This window comes from Panthera leo, chromosome B1, assembly GCF_018350215.1.
Source record: "Panthera leo isolate Ple1 chromosome B1, P.leo_Ple1_pat1.1, whole genome shotgun sequence".
NCBI classification, from domain to species: domain Eukaryota; kingdom Metazoa; phylum Chordata; class Mammalia; order Carnivora; family Felidae; genus Panthera; species Panthera leo.
The window spans coordinates 127,520,108-127,544,920 of record NC_056682.1 but is presented as its reverse complement, the minus strand read 5'-3'; the positions used below and the strand labels follow the sequence as shown (position 1 = coordinate 127,544,920).

The 24,813-nt window shown below is 35.3% G+C and overlaps 1 protein-coding gene and 1 pseudogene across 2 annotated transcripts in view; both read left to right on the top strand.

Moving 5' to 3' along the window:
* Nucleotides 1-24,813, top strand: part of GRID2 (glutamate ionotropic receptor delta type subunit 2) — a 1,444,174-nt gene that overhangs the window by 868,565 nt on the left and 550,796 nt on the right. For both annotated transcript variants that reach the window (XM_042935882.1, XM_042935881.1), the window contains 2 exons: nucleotides 7,656-7,829; nucleotides 16,045-16,206. In XM_042935882.1, the coding sequence (XP_042791816.1) occupies nucleotides 7,656-7,829; nucleotides 16,045-16,206 (336 nt within the window). The remainder of the gene's footprint in view (nucleotides 1-7,655; nucleotides 7,830-16,044; nucleotides 16,207-24,813) is intronic.
* LOC122217216 lies at nucleotides 17,697-24,102 on the top strand (annotated as a pseudogene).

The window sequence follows — 24,813 nt, the reverse complement described above, 5'->3', positions numbered from 1 at the left end:
TATATTCTAGGTGGTTTTCAAACTGCTGCTTTTGCATTGGGTCCTGAGATAAATGCCTCTGTTTACAAGCCCTTTAAAAATGGAATCTTGGTTCCCTACAGCCCTTTGGGTCTCCTAGATGTAAGCCCTATTGGTTTTCAAAGCCAGACACTTTGAGGGCTCATCTCTCCAGCGTAGGTCCCAAGGTTTGGGATGCCTGGGGTGGGGCATAAACTCCTTATTTCTCAGGGAGAAGCTCTGTGATATCCCTCTCAATTGTGTGTCACCATGCTGGGAGTGGGGTGTTTTGGCAAGACCACATGTCTGCCTCCCCTCCTTGATGTGGCCCATTTATTTTTTATTGTATAGGAACTGATCAGCTAATTTCCAGTACTTTTTCAGAAGGCATTGTCCCATATGTAGCTGTTGATTTAGTGTGTCCAAGTGAGAAGGTGAATTTAGGATATTCCTCTACCACCTGTTTACTTATTTTTTAACTTATTTAAGCTTAATTGATACACAGTGTTACAATAGTTTCAGGTGTATTATATAGTGATTCAACAAGTTGATACATTATGCTGTGCTCACCACAAGTTTAGCTACCATCTGTCACCATACAACACTATTAAAGTATCATTGGCTATATTTCTTATGATATACTTTTTATTCCCTTGACTTATTCCATAACTGGAGGTCTGTACCTCGCTCTCCCCTTCACCTATTTTGCCCATCCTCTCAACTTCCTCCCTTCTGGCAACCATCAGTTTGTTGTCTATATTCATAGGTTTGATCCTGCCTTTTGTTTGTTTGTTTGTTTGTTCATTTGTGGAGTTTTTGTTTGTGCTTTTTTTTTTCGATTCCACATATGAGTGAAATCATACAGTCTTTCTCAGTATGACATATTTCACTTAGCATAATACCTTCAACATTCATCCATGTTGTTGCAAATGGCACAATCCCATTCTTTTTTATGGCTGTGTAATATTCTTCTGTGTGCGTGCGTGTATGTGTGTGTGTGTGTGTGTGTGTGTATCCATTTGTCTACCAAGAGATACTTAGGTTGCTTCTGTGTCTTGTCTATGCCACCATCTTGAACTTTCTCTGATGGTTCTTTTTAATTCAGAGTAAAGACACTGGAAATGTCTTCCCTGGTTGAGGCCTGCCAAACTTCAGGGCTACATGATTTGTCACTGTGTTTTTCATGTCAAATGACGACATATTTATATGAGATCCCCACAGGTATTATACATGTGTGAGATCTGCTTTCTAATGATGTTTTTATATTTTCCAATTTTCTAATACCTCTCAATTTTCTATCTGGAATGACTAAAAATCAGGATAGAGGGAAAGGCAAAAGAAATCTTAGTAAACTTGCAGGATAACTTTTCAAATTAGATGTTTTCATTTGTATTTTTGAGTATGTAATTTATGGATCTAGTAAATAAAACAGTTTGCCAAATATTACACAATGATTAAGTGGTGATATTGGGTTCTAAATAGTTTTTTTTTCCACTCTAAACCTTTGGTTGTTTTTTTTTTCTTTTTCTCTTTGATAATTCTCCTTATAGATTATTTTTTTTAATTTCTGTTACTTCAATTTTAATCTTATGGAAACTATTTATCCCACTAATTTTTGTCTTTAGGTTAATTATTTTCTAGGTTACTATTTTTTTTTTTGAAATAAAGAATCCTCTTAATTTTTGTTTTTATCTCACACCCAACTTCTCATGGGGAAGACACCACATAGAGTTCCTGGTATAAAACAAGTTGGGGTCACTTTACATGTTTGTATCAATAGAGCTAGCTAAGAAAAAAAGCAACTTATTGTGTCCTTGTAAATGGGCATTAAATGAAAATGCCCATCCCCTTCTATTCTTTGATAATATTGCATAGGGGACCCATGAATTATTTTTTTTTTTTCATATTCAATTTGACTTCTGACAACAACCTGAATCTTAACAGTATGAACATTTATAGAGCTCTTGGAACACCACTGGTCATCTGTCTATCGCTTATGTATCTATTTGTACTGTGGAAGAAGTCACTCCTTCATATTATGTAGGGGAAGTCTAAGTAGGCTAGCATGTACTTCATTGATGGTAAATACTATAGAAATAATAACACTTTATATTTTAGTGTATATTTCATAAGCATGAGACTTTTATTTTACAATTAAATTTTCTTTGATAAAATATGAGCAGGACAATGCTATCTTTAAACGGATGTTCAATAATTTGGCACGATATTTTGCAAATAAAACATCCACACTAAGTGATCTAACCAGCAAATAACTCAATAAATATTAGAGGTATAGAAAATGATAATTCTTTTTTCATCCTTTACACTTGGATTTTCTACTGTAAGCTGTCATAACTATTTATAACTTCACCTTTGTCATTACTGAAGCACTTGTGTCCTCTTTACCTACAGCTCTTCTTACTAGTCCTTGAGCAGAGGTGTCATTTTTGGGACATGTCAATACCACTGAGCTTCTGAAAAATCTGATGTTGACAGCCCACAATTTATATTTGTTATTATTTTTACGTAAACTAGGTTCATACTCAAGAGATCAAGCATATTTTCTGTATTTTCATTTCTAACAAAAACCATTATCCATGTATCTACTGTCAATTTTTTTTTTTCAATTGATTCCATTCTGTTACCTCATTTTCTCTGAAAAATGCCTTAGGAAACTTGATTCTCACTACCTTTACTTCATTTGTGAGTTGCTCATACAAATTTATAATGAATGAGTCAAATTTATTCTAGTTTCCATGAAAGAAGAAACATGGATTTCTCAAATTTGCTAGGAAGTTAAACTGTAAAAGTAACAACCACCCCCCCCACACACACACACACAAAATCTAACAATATGCAAATGCTCATTTGAACATGGAAGACATGAATTTGTCTAGTTTGGTTTGTGTAGCTACTATTTTGTTGCTAATTTTAAATGGGTTGCAAACATTTATTTAATCTATTGCACCAATAGCTTTTAAGAGAGGCACTATAAATCAAAGTTGGCTTTGTGCATCTTGATACAAATTGATGTACAGACTTGAAAACAATATTTTTTTTCCTTTGCATTAAGAGTGCTATAATAATAAGGGGCTGTGCTAGCTCATATGGTGTAATCAATCATATGTTAGTAGTTGGTAATGATATTTATCTTCTCCCTGCAATCAGTGAATCCAACTGAGAACAGCCTTTCCATATAAGTATTGCCATCCCCTCAGGGTCCTGAAACAGATGGCCTGGCACTTTATTTAAGTTTTACAAAAGTTATAAATTCTGATAGAATGATATACACTGTTTAGAGATGCAAGAAGGATAATACTATAAGCACCATCTTTTCTCTGATAATACTGAACCTGAGTTCTCATTTAAATAGCTTAATTGCTGCACCTGAGTATTGCAGTTTAGAAGTTGTTGTTGTTGTTATTGTTGTTGAGATTTAAAAATCCTATATGTGTAAAGGATGTTGTTCATTTTTCCCAGTTTAGGGATTAATTGAACTGCTCACTACCAATCTCTCAAGCAGAAAGTTGCCATTATGCTGCACTTCCTTCTGGTGTATAGCCTTCAATTGGTTTTGTTTCATATTTCAGCATTATGTTTGTGTAATTATTTCACATTAATGTTAAACTTTGTGGAAGCATCAAAGGATCACCTTCGCCAAAGCATGAAGAATATAAACATTAGCAAAAACAACAACAAAAAGCATAATCTTTTCAAATGTGCTACATAGTACACTGCTTAATAACAACTAAAATATTTTAGTTTATTTGGTTTATTTGTTAAACTATTTAGTTTAGTTTATTTGGTTTATTTGGTCGTATTGAGGTTATTAAAGCATTCCAGTTTCTACACTTAAAATTTCAGTAATCTATCAATAGATACAGAATCTATCAATCTATCTATCACCAATTGTTTGGTGAAGTCTTGCCATTCATTCATTTATTCATTCTTTTTTTTTAAGTTTATTTATTTTGAGAGAGAAAGATAGCATGCAGGCAGGGGAGGGGCAAAGAGAGAGGGAGAGAGAGAATGCCAAGCAGGCTCCATGATGAAAGTTCAGGGCTGGAACCCACGAATTATGAGATGATGACCTGAGCTGAAATCAAGAGTCAGGCACTTAACCGACTGAGCCACCCAGATGCCCCTCCCTATTCATTCATTTTTAAATTTATCAACGTTTAGTGAATACCTATTATGAACCAGAAGCTTTGTTAGATGTTAAGAGATTTTTTAAAATGGGGAAAAAAGAGGGTCCCTTCTCTGAGACAGTTTAATAGTATAGATTGGCATCTGATCTAATGATTTTGAGTCTTCCTTTCTCTGGAATTCATTAATTTAAACCCACGTTGATACACTACAAAGATTTGGGAGTGATCCAATTCTCCTAAAAGATTTGTTCTGGGAAATGGCTGTTTCTGGTTGGAGTTGTATCCCCAACAAGTATTTTAACATTTCCTCTTTCTTCTTTCTTATGGTTTACTCTGTATTAAACTATCACAACAAAGTGAATAAGAATATTTTCTTGAATATATTGACTTGAATCTCAGCAATTTTTTTATTATCTAAGTACATTATTTTGGGGGTAAAAAAAAGACTATATGCTTTGCTCCCAAAGAAGTACAGACAGAATTTAAGTACAACAAAACATATTTTTAAATTTTATTGCAATATTAATTCTTATTTCATAAATGTACTCATATAAGGAATACAAAAAGGACAAAAATTTTATTTTTCAGCCTCTTTAAATTTTTTAAAACTCAGAACATATCTGTATATCTTTATAGAGAATTAGTATAATTTGGAGGCCCTGGAGGCTTGGGAGAGTGAGTATTTGAACTGGTTCTTCACGTGGTTCCTTTTTAAAATATGGGGGCTTAAACATTTTTTTTAAAGTTCAGAGTATTAGAACAATGTAGATTCTAACAGATTATACAATAGTCCATATTTTAATATGGAAGTTTACTTATGAATTTTTTTCATTTAAAAGGATCTCTTAATAGATTTTCATTTGACTTTCAGTGTTTACATAGCATTGCCTCTGTCACTCTTGAAATGCACCTTTTGAAATGTAGAAGTAAAGTTCTGTAAATATAAAATAGCTGCCTAATCAAGTTTTCATATCACTATCAAACTAGTTTTGAGATCAGGTGTCAAAACTAAAACTGCAAGTGAATTTTTTGAGACAAACTGTCTGTTACCTTCATTCAGAATGGCAGATTCTTTCCTCCCAGAAAATTACTTCCTTTTCCCTTCCCCAAATAATAATAGGCAAAATATATTCAACTTAAATTGACATTTCCTCAGATATAGTTTAGTCGCTTAGACTCCTGATAACTTCAGCTTTCAAAACCTGTAAAAGGTAATCATCTCTTTTTGTGGGCTTGAAAATAGTCCTCTTAAAGACTTTGGCTCATGATAGATTATTCTATTATTCCTTATAGAATCATCAGGCTGTTAAATACTAGAATAATATATCTTTATAGTTTTAATTCCTATCATTCATGAATATTAATCTAAATAATTCCCGTAAGGAGATATGGATTGTATAATTACTTTAGAGAGTGTCTTTGGTGACATTCATACCATGAATAAAGAATATTTTGAATGAAGACTTTGGAATTTCTCTGGTTCTTTATCTATAAAGTAAGAATAATAGTATCTGAACCAGAATGTAGTTTTTAGCAGAAAATGAGACAACACATAATGTATTTAGTATTTTGTCAAATATATAGTAGAGCGTTAATGTATGTTTTTATACTAATGTGCTCATGGTTGGAGCAGGTAGAAATGGTGCTGTTTGACAACATGTTGATAAGTCTTAGTATTACTAAAAGAAAAAAAGACCACATATATATGAAAACTTAGTTATTAATCTGAGAAAAGTGATAGAACCTCTTACTGTCTTTTAAATGAAAATTCCTGTCTGTGCGACATGGAATTAAAAAAATTGTAAAGAGGGGTGCCTGGGTGGCTCAGTCAGTTAAGCGTCCAACTTCGGCTCAGGTCATGATCTCACAGTCTGTGGGTTCGAGCCCCGCATCAGGCTCTGTGCTGACAGCTCAGAGCCTGGAGCCTGCTTCGGATTCTGTGTCTCCCTCTCTCTCTGCCCCTCCCCTGCTCATGCCCTCTCTCTGTCGCAAAAATAAATAAAAAAATTAAAAAAAATTAATAAAAAAATGTAAAGATACTCAGTAGCAATATTAATTAATTTGAAAAGCCCTCTGGTTAAACTTCAGGCTTAAAATAGAGTTGATAAGACACTGCTTAATTCCGCTTTGTGAGTGGATGATAGATAATTAAAAGGTGACCTGCCTTTTGTCAGATAGTGTTCCTGATGGCTAGTGAAATTACACAAACTGAAGGATAAAAGATGGCATTTTAAATGAGAAAAAAACATTTTTCATGGTACATTAAGGATTAGTTGACCAGAAATCCATGATATTATACTGGATACAGCTGATGGCAGGTTTGTTTTATTTTCAGAAAATCTGTATTTTGTAAAGTTGAAAAAATAAGGAATGAGTTTTAAAGCTCTAATGTAGGCTTTAGGAATAATATGTAATTAATCTAGAAAGGAAAAGAAGACAACTTATACCTGTAAATAAATAGTCCATTTCTTTTTCATTACTCTGTAATGATTCTTTGAATCAAAACCGAAATTCTCACTGCAGTCCAAAATGTATCTTATGTCAAATCTTTTATTTCTGTTACCATAAGAATCTACTGAAACCAATAATACGTTAATTGCAAAGGCTTCATTGGTTTGAAATGTCCCGAATGGACACTGTGAAGAACAAACTGCTTTAGTAAAGACTGCCTTCAAACTAAAATTTATTCTGATCACTTGTAGTCTGACTAATTCCAGTTAGAACAGATGTTAAGTTGTAAAAATATTATTTCATTTTTATTGCTTCTACATCCATGATTGAGCCAAGCCTTAAAATTTAAGTCTGGAGTTAGGAAGTGGGGGGAGAAGGAAGTAGAAAAATATGTTCTTTGAGTTTGGCAAATACTCATATGCAAAATAACATCAATTTGGAAAAAGAACACTGGGTATTTTTTTTCATTTACCTATCCTGGTTCACATTGTATTAATACAAAATGTTTCATCTTTTGGAACACTTTGTTTAATCTGTTCTTTACCAAGAGAAATGTATGAGTTAATACCAGTAGTTCTAAGAAATAATTAGGAACATCTTTTTTTAAATGTCTCTTACTTTCTCTACTTGCTTTATTTAAAAGCCCCATTTTTCATTGCTAAGAACAATATATATTATGCTTACATTGCAACTCTCTTCTGGGTACTCAAAGTACCTTGAAATGCACTTAATTTATGACCTTTTTCAATGTTTAGACAAATATTTTTCTAAAGTGTTCAATATAATACAAAATTCCTAAATAAAGTGCATTTAATCAATTGCTCCATTTAGAATTACTTAGGCTTTAATGATATAATTTAACATACAAACAACACCTACAAATGAGTTGATCATTTTAATGAACATGTATTGTTTTTATTTGGATGTGTACTAAGCACTAGCAAATGCATTACAGTAATGAATTTCTTAGCATTTACAGATAACAACTCTTTAATAGTTTTGTGTTTCTATTTATTATTTATTATAGCATTTCTAATCCTTCCATTTTTTATCTTATAGGAAATAAATGATGTGGATGTTCAGGAACTTGTAAGAAGGTCAATTGGAAGGTTAACAATCATTCGGCAGACATTTCCAGTCCCCCAGAATATAAGTCAGCGATGTTTCCGTGGCAACCATCGAATATCTTCAACATTGTGTGATCCAAAGGATCCATTTGCTCAGAATATGGAGGTATATTCTAAGTGCTACAGTATTTCTCTCAAGGTGCTTTGTTGGCCAATTGTAGAGAGAGCTCTTTGAGTTGTTTTAGATTTAGAATTATACATGTTTCCATTTTCTGAGCTATTCTCTTCCTCTGGAAATTTTCTAAGTCTGATGCAGGAGTCCTAACAATTTGTGTCTTTGATCTTTTTGACCTCATTGTAGCAAAATATATACTTGTTAAAAAAAATTAAATACATAAAAGTTATTTCCTTCCCAGCAAGTAGATCCATAGCATTTACTGTGTTGGAATTTGTGATTGATATTCCTTAATGCCAGATGGCAAATTATTATGCTAATAAATTTGCTTGTTTTTTTCTGTATAACAAGGACATAGAAATATATTTTTAAAGATTACTCTCTAGTTTAAAGACATTCACCAAAAAACTATTTAGAAATGCAAAAGATACTATAGTGCTATATATTCCTATCCAAACCAGAAAGGATATGGCTGAAACCTTTGCTCTTCAGAATACAACAAAGAATTCGAAGGTAAATAAATAAAATCTCTGAGCAGCAAAATAGAGAACATCAGGTGCCTGCAGTTTACTCATAAGGATGTCCTTTAACTACTCACCTAGAATCCATTTTCTTTTTCTTAAGGAAAATGCTATCAGATTTTGTTTCATTTAGTTTTATTTCCTTTGCACTGGAAATTTTAATATGTCAATTTGAACAGGGTGTTAAAAAAAAAAAAAAGCAGACACATCAATAGTAGGAAGCCATAAGGAGTACTTTCTAGCAAGGCAAGAGACAAGAAAAATAAATCAATCAGATCTACTAATTCAAATATCCTATCAATGTAGACTTGCCTTATAAAAAGAACTCTGTGTCCTAAAACAGTTCCTAAGGGTATAATTGTAGTATACTGCTAGAGACGTAGGATTTAAATAGTAATTCTGAGATAACAAAAATTAAAGTATTAGTCAATTTCAGAAGTTGGAAGAATATAAGTTTTAGAAAACTATTCCTTCACAACGTTTACTATCAAAAGTGTTTTAGTGCTTAGAGATACTCAGTTTGAACAGTTTAGAAATATAACCCTATGAGAACTAATTCATCCCCAGTAATACTAGATAAATCAGGTGATTTTGTAAAAATGACCCATTCTTTTAAAAAGCATCTCCACGCTTTTTCTATCTTTAGTCACCTGTGGATTTTTTTTTTAGATGAATTACTATTGATCCAATCACTTCTTCATACTTGCAGTCAACCTAAGGAGCAGCTATGTTTCCCAGGTAGCTAGCTCCAGGAGCATTGCCCACAGAACTTTATGTTCGCAACTAGGCTTTAGGCTTTTGTAGAATAGGTCTCCCCCAGGATCTGGTATCATAAAATCCCATAAAGTACACATCTATCTTTATTTCCTCTATCATGCCTACCACACTGCTTTGCTTCTTCTTGAATATTTGTGCCTTTGAATGTAGTTAAGGAGAAGACAATGGTTAAACTAAGCCACTCTAGAGCCTAAACAAGACCTGTTTAAATTTTAATGCCAGTCTTACAGATATGCTTATAATGACCAGTCTTTTCATATTAATTGGTCATGAGTATGATTGATATGAAAACGATAGAATTCTAAATGGGTAAAAACGTAGAATTTTGCTTAAGAAAAATTTGAAATATTAAAGGCTATCTCGTCAAAGGAAATGGCAGGAAATGTACAAATTGGAAAAGTAGAAAGTAACTACACAGTATGTTTTTCCAAATTTTTATTCAAATTCTAGTTGGTTAACATATAGTGTAATATTGGTTTCAGGAGAATTTAGCAATTCATAACTTACACATAACACCCAGTGCTCATCATAACAAGTGCCCTCCTTAATACCCATCCCCCCACCCCCATCCCACTGCCCACTTCTAGCCCATCCCCCACCCACTTTCCTCCACCAACACTCAATTTGTTCTCTCTTGTGAAGCATCTCTTATGGTTGTTTCCCTCCCTCTCTCTCTTCCACCCTTTCCATATGTTTATGTTTTGTTTCTTAAATTCTACATATTAGTGAAATAACATGGTATTTGTCTTTCCCTGACTTACTTCACTTAGCATAGTACACTCTAGCTCCTTCCACGTCATTGCAAATGGCAAGATTTCATTCTTTTTGATGGCTGAATAGTATTCTATTGAATATATATACACCAAATCTTCTTTATCCATTCATCAGCCAATGGACACTCAGGCTCTATCAATAGTTTGGCTATTGTTGATAATGCTTCTATAAACATCAGGGTAGTGTACCCCTTTGAATCAGCATTTTTGTTTCTTTTGAATGAATACATAGTAGCACAATTGTTGGGTCATAGGATATTTCTATTTTTAACTTTTTGAGGAAATTCCATGCTGTCTTCTAGAGTGGCTGCATCATTTTGCATTCCCACCAATGGACGGACTACATAGTATTGTAAAGCACATTCACCTAAAAGCACAATCCTTCTGATTCTGTTAATGAGTTTCTTGAAATCAGGGAGCAAATATTTTATTTGTTTATTTATTTATTCATCTTCATATCCCCCAGACCTATATGATAAATTAGGGATGTACAGGAAGCACCACACCTCTTATCCCCACCTTCGTCTTACTCCTTTCAAACCCACAGATGGAAGAAAATAAGAAAATTACTTTTTCTTTGAGGATTTACTACATAGTAATTTCCCTATTATATGTAATAAATTTTGACAGAATAGTTAATGTATAAAAGAAAAATTGACAGAATCTTTTATATGTGAAGATTTATATGATTAAGTATCTAAATCTAAATGTATCTAAATGTAGGGCTGTTGAATTTAAGATGTTCCACTAAAAGCAGAGCATTTGATATAGAGGCTTACCTTGGGGAAAATTTTATCTTACTGAAGTTAAAGAAAAACAAGAAGATAATATGCATTAAAAATTGGGGAGTACAGGTTTCCTTTGGAGAAGTAACCCTCTCAACTTGGAGCTAATAAAAAAATGCAGGTAAATATGTCCACAGACAGACCTTTATCTTATCAGCTGGGTACTATTAAAAGTAGCAAAATAAAGGTATGAAAATATGACTGAAGAGAGCTCTAAAAATAGAGACCCAACCGTAAAATGGAAACCCGAACTATAAGATCACAATAATCAGTACAACAGGGAAGAAGAGGGTACAGTGGGCCTGTGTAGAGATCTTTGGGCTGTTACTTAATTTAATGTACATAGAAAGAAAAGGTTTAGAAGGAACAAAAAACTAGTTTCCCAAATCTTTAAATTAGTGCCAGAAAGACTAAAATCCAGGATGAGTTGAAGTTGCAAAGTAAATGTTAAAGGAAACTTTTAGCTCTATAAACAAAGTTTTTAGCAATATATGAAGCAAGAAGAAAGTGAGTCTTTCACTGCTTGGTGAAACTAATGTTAGCTTGGCTGCTAATGGAGAGAAAATAGAAAAGTCAGGGTTCTTTGTTTGTTTGTTTGGTTTGTTTGTTTGCTTCTGTCATCTCCATCTAAGAAAAATTGTCTTCAAATTAGAAAAGTTAGAATAAATTTTTTTTAATTAAACCACTTTTTTTTTAAAGAGCAGGGATTTGGATATGGTAAGAGTATACCTTACTGCTTTAAAATGAAGCTTAGGGGCGCCTGGGTGGCTCAGTCGGTTGAGCGTCCGACTTCGGCTCAGGTCACGATCTTGCGGTCCGTGAGTTCGAGCCCCGCGTCAGGCTTTGGGCTGATGGCTCAGAGCCTGGAGCCTGCTTCCAATTCTGTGTCTCCCTCTCTCTCTGCCCCTCCCCCGTTCATGCTCTGTCTCTCTCTGTCTCAAAAATAAATAAATGTTAAAAAAAATTTAAAATGAAGCTTAAATAATAATTGTTAAGAATAGTAAATAAAGTGGTAGATACGATCACAATATTTTAATTTAGAAATACTAGAGAAATACCTCAGAAGAAGACCCCAGTACGTGAAATTGGTATATCGTTCCACATTTCAAAAGGAAGGAAAAAAGATTCTGACAGAGTGTAGTATATTAAAGGTTGATGAATTATTTGGATAAACTGTAGAATGTATTATTAAGTATATCATTTGGGGTCCTTCATATGTGACCCTAGGACTCTCTTAAGAGCAAGCACTGGCAAGTCAAATCCTGTTTACTAATTGTTTATATTGAGAGAAGTTTATAAATCTATTTATTGTATGTTGATTTTTATGTTGTGTTTGACATTTTTTAAGGAAAATTTATAGGAAAGCACAAAATCTTATAGGGAAGCATTAAAAAGTCTAGATAGATTGATGTCACTCAAAGATTTTCAATAAAGGACTCCTAAGAATAGAAGATAGTAGTAAACACTCTGTTTTCAGATTTTTTTTCCGAAGGAAATTTAAAAAATTCAAAATATAGACAGTCTCATTATTATCCTTAAAAGGATAAACTCATAACATGAGTTTATTTAAAATTAGAAGTAATTTTTCAAATAGTTTACTAGTTATTTTTCTTATTCTCCAAATCTTTGAGCAAATTTGATATGCCTACAACATGGCTCAGATATATTTTGTAGCTTTGAGCACTTCTAATATCTATACTTTATTTTACTTCAATTTAGGAACTATGGAACTAGAAGAACATTCAACCACAGTGATAAACATTCTGCTCTTGAAGTATGAGGAACTCTCTATGGTCATCCAAAAATACTGTTCTTGTACTTATATTTTCAAATGTTTACCATTACACAAATAAAAATGAATAAAGTATGCCTATCAGATTTGCAAATGACATAAAGCTAGGAGAGAAACCTTATTCTGGGTTGTATGATCAAGATCCAAATTATTAATACTCCCCAAATAATAAACGTAAAAGTTGAAGTTTCAAAGAGATAAAGTATAGGCTCAAAGTCATTACCCTAAGTCTAGTTGGATGAGACCTGGTTTGACAGCTGTTTAAGGTTATTGAGATGAAGGCCAATTTTGTTTGAACACAGCACAAGTCTTATTTGCTCTACACCATTTCAGTGTAATCTTGGCCTCCATGTCAGAGCATTTTGCTATGATCAAGAGACATAACCTTATACTATTCTGTTCTAGTCAGATTGTATCTGCAATAATGTGTTGTTTATAAGTTCTAAACTCTGAACAGGAACATAAAAAAAAAGAGAAGGAAAGAAGAAAAATGCTGAGATGATGAACAGCCTAGAAATTATACAAGATGATGAACAATTGAAGGAAAGAGAATGTTTCAGGGCAAGTGATGGATGTTATCAAATATCAGAAGGTTGTCAGATAGAGAAGGTGGGTGCTGGTGCTCAGTTAAGTTGGAAAACACGTGTAGTGAGAGTGAGAGGGAAATAATTGGTCAGCTGGTGGGAAAATGGAGTTTAAGATGTTAGAGGAGGTATGTGTTTGTGTCCAGTGATAGTCATTTGTGTTAGATGTAGCCAGAGTAGATGTCAAATTCATCTCTGTAGAAATTGCAGTGACTTTTTTTTTTAATGCTGGGCAAAAGTTTGGAATCACTGTGAAAGAGGAGTCAAAGACCTCATGAATACAGAGTGGGCAAGAGACGAGTAGGTGATAACAGAAAGGAACTCTAAAGTATAGTATAGGAAAGAGCATGAACCTCAAAACAGAACAGGTGCTTTCCTGAGATAGAAGTAATGGAAGGAGTAATTGAAAGCTCACAAAATGTCACTACCTCCTTTCGATCCCACAGTTTGGAAGGTGGGCAAATGAATAGAGGCAGTTTTTGTTGAAAACACCAGTCATATATATCAAATGCAAAGCACTTGTCTTTAGGAACAGCGTGGATGCTCAAGGTACATGCCTCAAAGCTCACAGAAGACACTGTGCCACCACAGTGTCAAGATTCAGATGGAACCCAAGTTGTCAGGTTTCTCACATCTTGACTTCTGTCAAACATGCCTGATGTTAAACCTGCCTTTCTTTTCTTCATCTTCTTTTGTTTGACAACTATTTATCAGAATGTGTGCTAGCCGCTAGGAAACAAAAGTACAAAGGGGGAAAATTTGTACATGATGAGCCCCTATCCAGAAGGAGCTCATGTTCTAGTGGGAAAACCAGATTAAGAAATCTTAGAATTATGATATGTTCCAGTACAGGCATGCGTGTGTTATGGGAGACAAAGGAGACTGCCCAGTTAGCCTGGAAGCTGGTAGGGTCCTGAGAAGTTGTCAGGATAGGATTCTCCTAACTTCTGACCTGTTAATTGGATATTAGATGTTAACTGGTTGGAGAAAGGTAACAAGACATCAAAGAGTGTTATTCCAACAATTTCATATATACACTGAAAGCAATCAGTCAGAGAAAGAAGCCAAATAAAGCTAGAGAGATAAGAGCAAGCAAGATTGAGGCAGTGAAGCAAAGAAAGGTTAAAAGCGACCAGATTATTGCAAATTATTGAGAAATTGTCAAAAGGTTTTCCTTTTGGGTCTTCACAGTCGAATTCAGACTGAATTTTGATTCATCAACTACTTTTATCTTCAAGTCTTCATTCATTGCAGATTTAAGCTACTCCCCTAGTCTGTCTAGTAATTATCTGGTAGGGTAAGGGCAGGGAGGTAAAGGTGAGGATAGCCTGCCTTACTATTTCCTTACAAAGAACAAGGGTACCTGGGTGGCTCTGTCGGTTAAGCATCCAACTTCGGCTCAGGTCATGATCTCTCAGTTCGTGAGTTCAAGCCCCACTTTGGGCTCTGTACTGACAGCTCAGAGCCTGGAGCCTGCCTCAGATTCTGTGTCTCCCTCTCTCTCTGCCCCTCCCCTGCTCACACTCTGTCTCTTTCCATCTCTCAAAAATAAATGAACATTAAACAATTTTAAAAACAGTATTTCCTTTTAAATAACAAGTTGGTATTTCACATAGTGCATGAGAGTATGCAATGTCTCTTTTAAGAAAGGCCTGCCTTCCATTAGTGTTATACATATAAAACGATGTTTGATATACACAAATGATTAAAGATTCACCTAGTAAAGAAAGAAAACTCACAAGGCACTATTAGGAAGTGCTTATTAACAGTTTCTCATAGCATTAAACTGTCATCCCAGTAGTTGAAATTTAGTGCCATTTTGTGATGTGGGCAGACAATTTCATAAGATTCCTTCATAATTACTTATAAGCAAAGGGCAATCAACATATTGTCCCTTTTATTTTCAGGAAAAAAAACTGTGATACCAAGATACTTTTAAAAAGCTGAAGAAATTTAAATACCTTAAGATGGATTTAACTTTCATAGCTACATTGATTTCTCATTTTTGTTTTACTTTATGTTGCATTTTTCTTTCAGAGGAGTAATACTAAAACATCTAACAGCCTTTATTGACTTTGGATATCTCTTGATGTTTATGTTTTCTGAATAAGTTCTAATTTCTTTGAAAAATAAACACCTTCTACAAATGACAGCATAGATATTAGTTCTGTCAAGAGTAAGTGTAAGAATGCAACAGATCATAGTGACAATTTTCATGACTCTTTTTTGTAATTTATATAGAAGGAAAATAATAACATGATTGCTTTAAGAAGAAAGCATTAATTTAAATACATATTCACAGTTATTTATATTTATTTATATGGTCACTTATTTATAATGGTATCTGTCATGTTAATGAATTAGAATGCATGTGTATACCTAGATAATGTTGTGTAGATCCTTGATAATTGTAATTTTATCAATGGCCATGCGTTTTCTCATTTTTTTCATTACCAAATCCCCATAGACATGCACATATACACACATGGCTGCTGCTTCTTCTTCTTCTTTTTTTTTTAGCACCTATGACACTTATTTTATATGTAAGATCGAGTTGATATTTCTCCATCTGAATAATCAGAATGCAAAGACTTGACATATTCAGAAATGTATTATTCAGTTTGCCCTTCCAATCTGAAGCCCTTAGATCCTTACCTCTTCAGAAAGAAATAAGGGCCAGTGATTTTCTAAGGTCTGACACTAACAGCCTTGCCTCTGTCGAAACTTTTCTTTTTTATCTTCTCTTTCACACCTAAATAAGCTGAAAAAGCAATTGAGGCATACAATCAGACAAGACTTCATTGTCAATGGCAAAATTGCCCAGGAAATGAAAAAAGAAACCTTTTGCTTAATAAATAACCCAGTAAACCAGCCATCTATGACATGAACGGAGGCAGCTGAGCTGATGATTTTCTCCTAATTCTTGATGGTTGGCATCAGTGATTCTAATGATTACTGTCTAATGTCTTTTCAGATTTCAAACCTTTACATATATGACACGGTGCTTCTGCTTGCTAATGCTTTTCATAAGAAACTGGAGGACCGAAAATGGCACAGCATGGCAAGTTTGTCATGCATCAGAAAGAACTCTAAGCCCTGGCAGGGAGGGCGTTCCATGCTGGAGACTATCAAGAAGGTAACTTGTGACTAACGTTTCACTCTCCTTAATTTTCATGTAAAGGGATACAGTAAATCATTTTTGAGGGCATATCTTTCAAAAGGATGTTTTTTGTCACCAACATTGTTAGTCCAAAGCACAAAACAGTATAATAGATGAGTAAAATATTAAAAACAACAACAACAACAAGGTCAGAAAGTCACATGCATGTATAAAACAAGGAGCCGTTACCTATTTGTAAGGATATATTACACGAGTATAGTTAGTGGTTGAAATTATTTGAATTGTATTTGTTATACCATTAGTATTAGAAATACTCAAATTATTTTGGTGCCTGTGACAAATACAAATACTTGTTTTTGTTTGTTTGTTTGTTTGTTTGTTTGTTTGTTTGTTTTCTTTAAAATACACCATCAGGGGCGTCTGGGTGGCTCAGTTGGTTAAACGTCTGACTTTGGCTCAGGTCATGATCTCTGGTTTGTGAGTTCAGACCCCGCGTCGGACTCTGTGCTGGCAGCTCGGAGCCTGGAGCCTGCTTCAGATTCTGTGTCTCCCTCTGTCTCTGCCCCTGTCCCGCTCACACTCTGTCTGTCTCTCTAAATAAATAAATAAACAAACAAACAAACAAACAAACAAACAAACATTAAAAAAATTTTTAAATGCACCATGAACTGAAAAAAATAAACACAAGCCGTCACTGTTTTTCAATTACATGATACATGGTAAGACATTAGAAGCAATGATCTTTAATTTATCTTATAATCAAGATATAATTCATAAGCAGTACTATTTTGCAGCATTTAGGAACTATTTTAGCTATGTGGTGTGTTCTCCTTCCTCACTGTCAGTGTGGTGTTTAGCCTGGCTGTGACCCGCTCTGGCTCAGTACCTGCTCCGTTCCCAGGAGGCACTTTATGCTGTTAGGCTTCTCTCAATGGTTTGAGCAATTCTGCAGTTTATTAGCCTCTTTGTCATGTCATCCTTGCTGGCATTTTCTGTCTGTCTCGCACAGCTTCTTGGATTTAAAATGAAATGATTAATAAAACAAACAAATGTCTCCTGTACCCTTTACACAAAGAAGACAGACATTTAGAAGTTTATGTTCTTTATTTTACCCATCCTTTTCCTCTCTGCACGTGTTTGCCTTCCTCTTGTGAAACAAAAAAAGAAATAGCTAGTTGAAAGAAATGTGAATGCATTTAGAAAAGCCAGAGAAAAACCTAAACATCTATCATTAGAAGTGAACTAGAGGTACAAAAAAACAGAAGTGGAAGAAAGAAATGTTGCAAATGGAGAATAGCCTGGATCTTTCTCTTGATATGTTTCCTTTTTGTAAAAAGAATCACTTTAATGAGAATTTAGGCACTTATCAGCAGAAGTGCTTGAAAATCAAATGCATTGAATATATTGGCAGAGTAAGATATTTCAACTAAAATATGAATAAGTCAAATCTAAACTCAAGGTGTTGCCAAGATCTCCCTATCTGTCCATGTAGAGATTTGGCAGGTATGAATCCAAGGGAAGTTGTTGAACATGATTCTGATCCTGCCAATTTATTAGTTCAGGCTTTGGCTAGGATGCAGGAACTTGAATATATTCATTCTTCTGAACCCTTCTCACAAAGACAGAATAATAGTTTGGGAGGTTGCTTAGGAGATACTTACTTAGTGAAAGTATTAGCGGGAAGGAAATAAAGATACCATAATATGTAGGTAGTTCTTATGGAATAGTTCAATATATAAAATGTTGCTGCTGGAAAATGTATAATCAAAACAATAATATGATAATTATGACATTTATTTGGGGGGGGATATTTATATATTTGTCCTGGTGAGCTTTCAGCCTAATGATGCTTTTTAAAGAAATATATCCATTCAGTGTATTTAAAGACTAAGTTTGAATGATATATGTCATTGCAGATATTCAGTTACATTATTTTTTAAGTAAACTCTATGCCCAACGTGGGACTTAAATTTACAACCCCAAAAGCAAGAGTCACATGCTCAGTTTCATTATTTTTTGTTCCACATTTCAAATTGACTTAAAAAAAATGGAGGTTTTTTTTTTTCCAGTCATAACTTTGCCTCATATGAGTGTTCTGGTCATCCCATTCATATGCCAAGGCTGATAATACTCCGCATACCAAAAAATTTTGAGAGAAAGATTACTACTCATACAGGAACTCCCAGGAGAGCAGAGTGGGCTCAGGAATGTCCAGGCTGGCTTGACCAAGCAGCAGGAGTGGGCTGGGCCCAGGTAGTGACTAGGAAGTAGGACTGGGGAAAGTTCCCATTTACTTGGGCTAGAGATTTTCAAGGCTTAAATTTCCAACTGGTATCAGACAAAAAGTTGCGGGATGAGCTTTGTTGATCAGCCTGTCCAAATGTGGAGCCACAGGGGAAAGGGAGACCAAAGCTTAGAAAGAAATCAGCAGCCAAACATCACAAATGAGGTCAGGCTCCTTATTACAGTGGGAATATTCTAGTAATAAAATTTTTAATTACATTCAAATAACCCCTGCGTGTCTCTATGAAAGGCATGCCGTATATACTTTACAAAGCCTCTGTGCTACTGCATGGAGACAACGAAGTGAAAGAATGAGGGTCTGTCCCTTAATTAATTTCTATTCTTTTTAACGGGGTGAGACAAAAGAGATAAAAAAGCAATGCAGCTGACATAAGTACTGTAAATGTCCAGAACATTTATACAGGGGCAGATAGCGGTTTCCATAAATTGAAGGTTTACAGTTTATTTTATGAATTTATAGAACAGATACTTCCACATTTCTCTTCTTTAAAAAAAAAAAAGAGGCTAATTCTCAAATGTTTATTTCTCCAAGGTATTATCAGTGACCTTGAAGCCATGCTATTTATATGAATTTTTAGATTATTTTTGAGAAAATGATATTTTTGTAAAATATTGGGTCTACCTATCCATGGACATGGTATCTATCTATATAGTCATCTTTTATAGCCCTCAGTAAAGACTTACAGTGTCCTTCATACATATTTTCATTATATTTCTCCTAAAATTTTATGAAGTTTTGATTATGTATATCTGCACGTGTGACACTATCATGAATATAATCTATTTCCATTATGTTTTCCAACTACATATTGTAGGTATGTAAGGTAGTGGTTGATGTCTGATATATTTGGTGATTAAGCTGATCAACTCTTGAAACTTGAGTCCTGATTCTCACCTCTTTCTTTGTAGTTTATTCTCTTGTCTTTTCAAGTGGACATTGATACCATCCTCAAGTAAAATTAATGTTGTCACCTAATTCTAATATTTTATGTATTTTTTGAACTTTTAAAAAACTTTTCTTGGGGGCTGTCAGGTACACCATAGAGCTCTGTGTCCTTCAGAGGTGGCCACTTTTCCCTGCTTGAGGTGACGATATCAGGTCATATCTTTCTCTGAGACGTAGAGGTGAGGATTCAACCTCTACAGAAGAGATGCAACTGATACCAAACTGGCCTAGAGCTGACCTGCAGAACCCTGACATGCAGGACACAGTATTTTCCAGCTCTCATCTGATGCATTCTTCAATTCTTCATCTTAGTTTTAATGCTAATTCACCACTCACATGTGGCACTTCCAGCTCTTGGGAAGAGGGAACCTTAAGCTGTGATGTTAGTGGCACATCGGAGGCAGAGACCTGATGTGGGGATCTACATGAAAGTGTTTGTAGGTGAATTTTCAGGATGAGCCAGCAACAGAGATACAGTGGCCGGTGAGCAGTCTCTAGGCCAAAACTTGTGATTTGAGCAACATACATAAATATGGCAATGTGCAAAGAAAATTTAAGGGGATTTCTTCAACATTTTATTGACTGTCTTGATAAAGAAGAAAATGTTGCCATAGACATTGCTGGGCCTTTGTGCATGCAGTGATAAGGATATTGATATAACTGGGGAGTCATGTTATTTTTATATATCTGATATATTGTCAAGTTAGCTCACATACAGTGTATACAGTGTGTTCTTAGCTTTAGAAATAGATTTCTGTGATTCATCACGTATATACAACACCCAGTGCTCATCCCAACAAGTGCCCTCCTCAATGTCCATCACCCCCTTTCCCTGCCCCCACCCCCACCAACCCCCAGTTTGTTCTCTGTTATTAAGAACCTCTTATGGTTTGCCTCCCTCTTTGTTTCTATTTTTTTCTTTACCCTCCCCCATGGTCTTCTGTTAAGTTCCTCAAATTCCACACATGAGTGAAAACATGGTGTCTGTCTTTCTCTGACTGACTTATTTCATTTAGCATAATACCCTCAAGTTCCATCCACATTGTTGAAAATGGCAGGATTTCATTCTTTTCTATTGCTGAATAGTATTCCTTTGTGTGTGTATATATGTGTATATATATTTTATATATATATATATTAACATATATATGCATTATATACACACACACACACACACACACACATATATGAAACACATCTTCTTTATCTATTCATCAGCTGATGGACATTTGGGCTCTTTCCATAACTTGGCTATTGTTGATAGCACTGCTGTAAACTTGGGATACATGCACCCCTATGAATCAACATTCCTGTATCTTTTTGATACATTCCTAGCAGTGCTGTTGCTGGGTTGTAGGGTAATTATATTTTTAATTTTTTGAGGAACCTCCACACTATTTTCCAAAGTGGCTGCACCAGTCTGCATTTCCACCAAAAATGCAAGAGGGTTCCCCTTTCTCCACATCCTCACCAACATCTCTTGTTTACTGAATTGTTAATTTTAGCCACTTTGACCCATGTGTGGTGGTATCACAATGTGGATTCTTCTCAGAGCTAGAACAAGCAATCCTAAAATTTGTATGGAACCACAGAATACCCTTAATAACCAAAGTAATGTTGAAAAAGAAAACCAAGCAGCACTCTCAACAATAGCCAAATTATGGAAAGAGCCTAAATGTCCATCAACTTATGAATGGATAAAGAAATTGTGGTTTATATACACAATGGAATACTACGTGGCAATGAGAAAAAATGAAATATGGCCTTTTGTAGCAACGTGGATGGAACTGGAGAGTGTGATGCTAAGTGAAATAAGCCATACAGAGAAAGACAGATACCATATGGTTTCACTCTTATATGGATCCTGAGAAACGTAACAGAAACCCATGGGGGAAGGGAAGGAAAAAAAAAAAAAAGAGGTTAGAGTGGGAGAGAGCCAAAGCATAAGAGACTGTTAAAAACTGAGAACAAACTGAGGGTTGATGGGAGGTGGGAGGGGAGAGTGGGTGATGGGTATTGAGGAGGGCACCTTTTGGGATGACCACTGGGTGTTGTATGGAAACCAATTTGACAGTAAATTTCATATATTAAATAATAAAAAAAAAGAACCCAATGTACTAATTACTATTTGCTAAATAGATTTTTTCATAAAAAAAAAAAAAGAAAACCAAAGCTGGAGACACCACAATCCCAGACTTTAGCCTCTACTACAAAGCTGTAATCATCAAGACAGCATGGTATTAGCACAAAAACAGACACATAGACCAATAGAATATAATTGAGAACCCAGATTTGGACCCACAAATGTATGGTCAACTAATCTTTGACAAAGCAGGAAAGAGTATCCAGTGGAAAAAAGACAGTCTCTGTAGCAAATGGGGCTGGGAGAACTGGATGGCAACATGCAGAGGAATGAAACTGGACCACTTTCTTAACACCATACACAAAAATAAATTCAAATGGATGAAAGACCTAAATGTGAGACAGGAAACCATCAAAACCCTAGAAGAGAAAACAGGCAACAACCTCATTGACCTGGGCTGCAGCCACTTCTAACTTGACACATCTCCACGGACAAGGGAAATAAAAGTAAAAATGAAATATTGGGACTTCATCAAGATAAAAGCTTCTGCACAGCAAAGGAAACAACCAACAAAACTAAAAGGCAACCGATGGAATGGGAGAAGATACTTGCAAATCACATGTCAGATAGAGGGCTAGTATACAAAATCTATAAAGAACTTACCAAACTCAACACCTGAAAAACAAATAATCCAGTGAAGAAATGGGCAGAAGACATGAATAAACATTTTTTCCAAAGAAGACATCCAAATGGCTAAAAGACACATGAAAAGATGCTCAAAATAATCATCTGAGGAGTCATCTTAAAGTGTAAACTGTGAACAAATGAAATCATTTGCAAAAATCTATACAGACAGCCCATCTGCCACTCAACTTTAGCATGGCTATCAATGAGATCTTCTTTGACAGTTACCTGACTCAATCTTAGAACATCAGATTTAATGTGTGGAAGACTAATTACATGAGAAACCTGAACTTGAAGGCATTAACCAGTCTATCACCATGAGTGGCATGTTGATTAGGATGTCCCAGCTGCTTCCAGATGCAGAAGTCCTTCTTGCAATGCCAGGTGTGCACCACCCCCTCCACTGCCTTGGTGGAGATGGACCATGGCTTAATCACTGAGCCCCATGTGGGTGAGTGCTCACCCATAACCACTCTGTGTTCTCAGGAAAGCAGATGATCAAACTTCAAGAGTCTCCTGAAAATATGCCTGCAAGGCAAATGCCTCACACTGCCATCCTTTTGCTCACAATGATCTTGTTGGCAAGGTTCAACCTGGGGACAAAATAAACATTACAGACGTCTATCTGTAATGTTACTTACTGAGTCCATTCAAGAGTGAGTAATGTGAAGTCTGTTCACAAAATCCACATTGATGACATTTATTATCAGAAAATTGATGCAGAACATTTGCATAAAGAAGTAGATGAAGATATAGAACAGAAACTTTTTCAGAGAAGCATGTGGAATTGCACAAAGAACTTTACAAAAAAAGAAGGCATTTATGAGATCCTTGATTCAGCCTCAGCTCCAAGCTTGTAAGAACATGATGATTTAAAAAGGGGGGAATCTTGCTTCAGCTTTTCCTTGGAAAAAGGAAAGATTTTAGTCACATGGGAAAGGTCAGACTTTGTGCTGAGAACAACATCCTGATGTGTGGTGACCCAAAGACCAGTAAGTTCCAGCTTCTGCATGTGTGTATATATATATATATATATATATATACTGGAATGACCTTGAGATAAGGCAAGTGGGCCTGAAGACTGGTACCTTTGTCCTGAGTGACAGTAGCATCTGCTGTATTGATGTTTGTGAAGATAAATGAAAATACAAGATCAGCATCGCACAAAGTCATGGGATGACTGACTCTATTGCAAAGGCTGGGATTATTGATCAGCTCGATGCATGCACCCTTATCCTGGCAGCAGCAAATTCTATGGAGTCTCAGTGGAATTCTAAAAAACACAACCATTGGTAATATACAGCTACCTCATGTATTATTATCAAGGTTTGATTTGATCTTCCTCATCCTGGACCTGCAGGATGAAGCCTATGACAAGGATCTGATTCACCACCGTGTGGCTCTGTACTACCAGAGCAAGGAGCAAGTGGAGAAGAGGTTCACAAACATGGCGGCACTGAAGAATTACATTGCTTATGCTCACAGAACCGTCGTGTCTTGGCTGAGCCAGGAATCCAGTCAGGCTCTCATCCAGGCTTATGTAGATTTGAGGAGAATGCAGAAGATTGGTAGTAGCTGAGGAATGGTTTCTGTATACTTTTGATAGCTGGACTCATGAGTTCACTTAGCAGAAACCCTGGGTTGGCACTGTGGACATCTCTTCTTACCACAGAAATGAGTGCCACCTCTCCGAAATGGAAAGAAGAGTTAGCTGAAGCACTGAAAAAACTTATTTTATGTAAGAACATCAGCTCTAAAATACTCACAACTTTTTGAAGATATTCAAGGACACTCTGACATAGCAATTACCAAAGATATGTTTGACAAAGCACTTCGTGCTTTGTCTGATGATGACGTCTTGACAGTGACTAGAAAAGCTGTTTGCTTGCCCTGAATCTTTTGTGAATAGTGCTGTGTGTTCTGCTTGTCTGCACTTGGGCATTGCATTTGCATCCATATATGTTTGGCATATAGGCCAATCAGCTGCCGCTGCAGCCATCAGCAGAAATAGATTAAGATCATTATCTGGCTCCATAAAAATGTTTTAACTTGGGTTCCGTTTTCTTAGTAAAGTGTGTTTTCATAAAGTGTATGTTTTCATTACCCCACACACACACATTGTGAGTAAAAACATGGTGCCAACTTGCAACATACACAGTAGAAATTATTTTCTTGCCATGACATTTTTAGCACCAGGGTTTTTAATCTGTACATATATACAGATAGCAGGATGTCAGTGTTTTTGAAGATGGCAGTCTGGGTGTTTTTTGTTTGTTGGTCGGTTGGTTGGTTGGTTGGTTTGGTGTTTTTGGTTTTGGTTTCGGTTTTCTGCTAAACTCTCTAATAGCAAGCATCCATATGCTAGGGATTATTGTAATATGAGATAAGAGTTTAAACCAGAGCCTTTTTCCCTGTTATAGCAGTCAAACATAATTCCTTCTAGAAGCTAGTTCTTGTGGAATTAATGATTGGAAATGATCGAGTTCTAGGTTAATGTCTGCCACTTTATTGTAATATGAAAAACTTTTTTTTTCTAAGTAAGTTATAGAGATAATTTAAAAAATAATAAAATAAAACTTTTCTTGGCTAACTGCTTTAGCTTCCA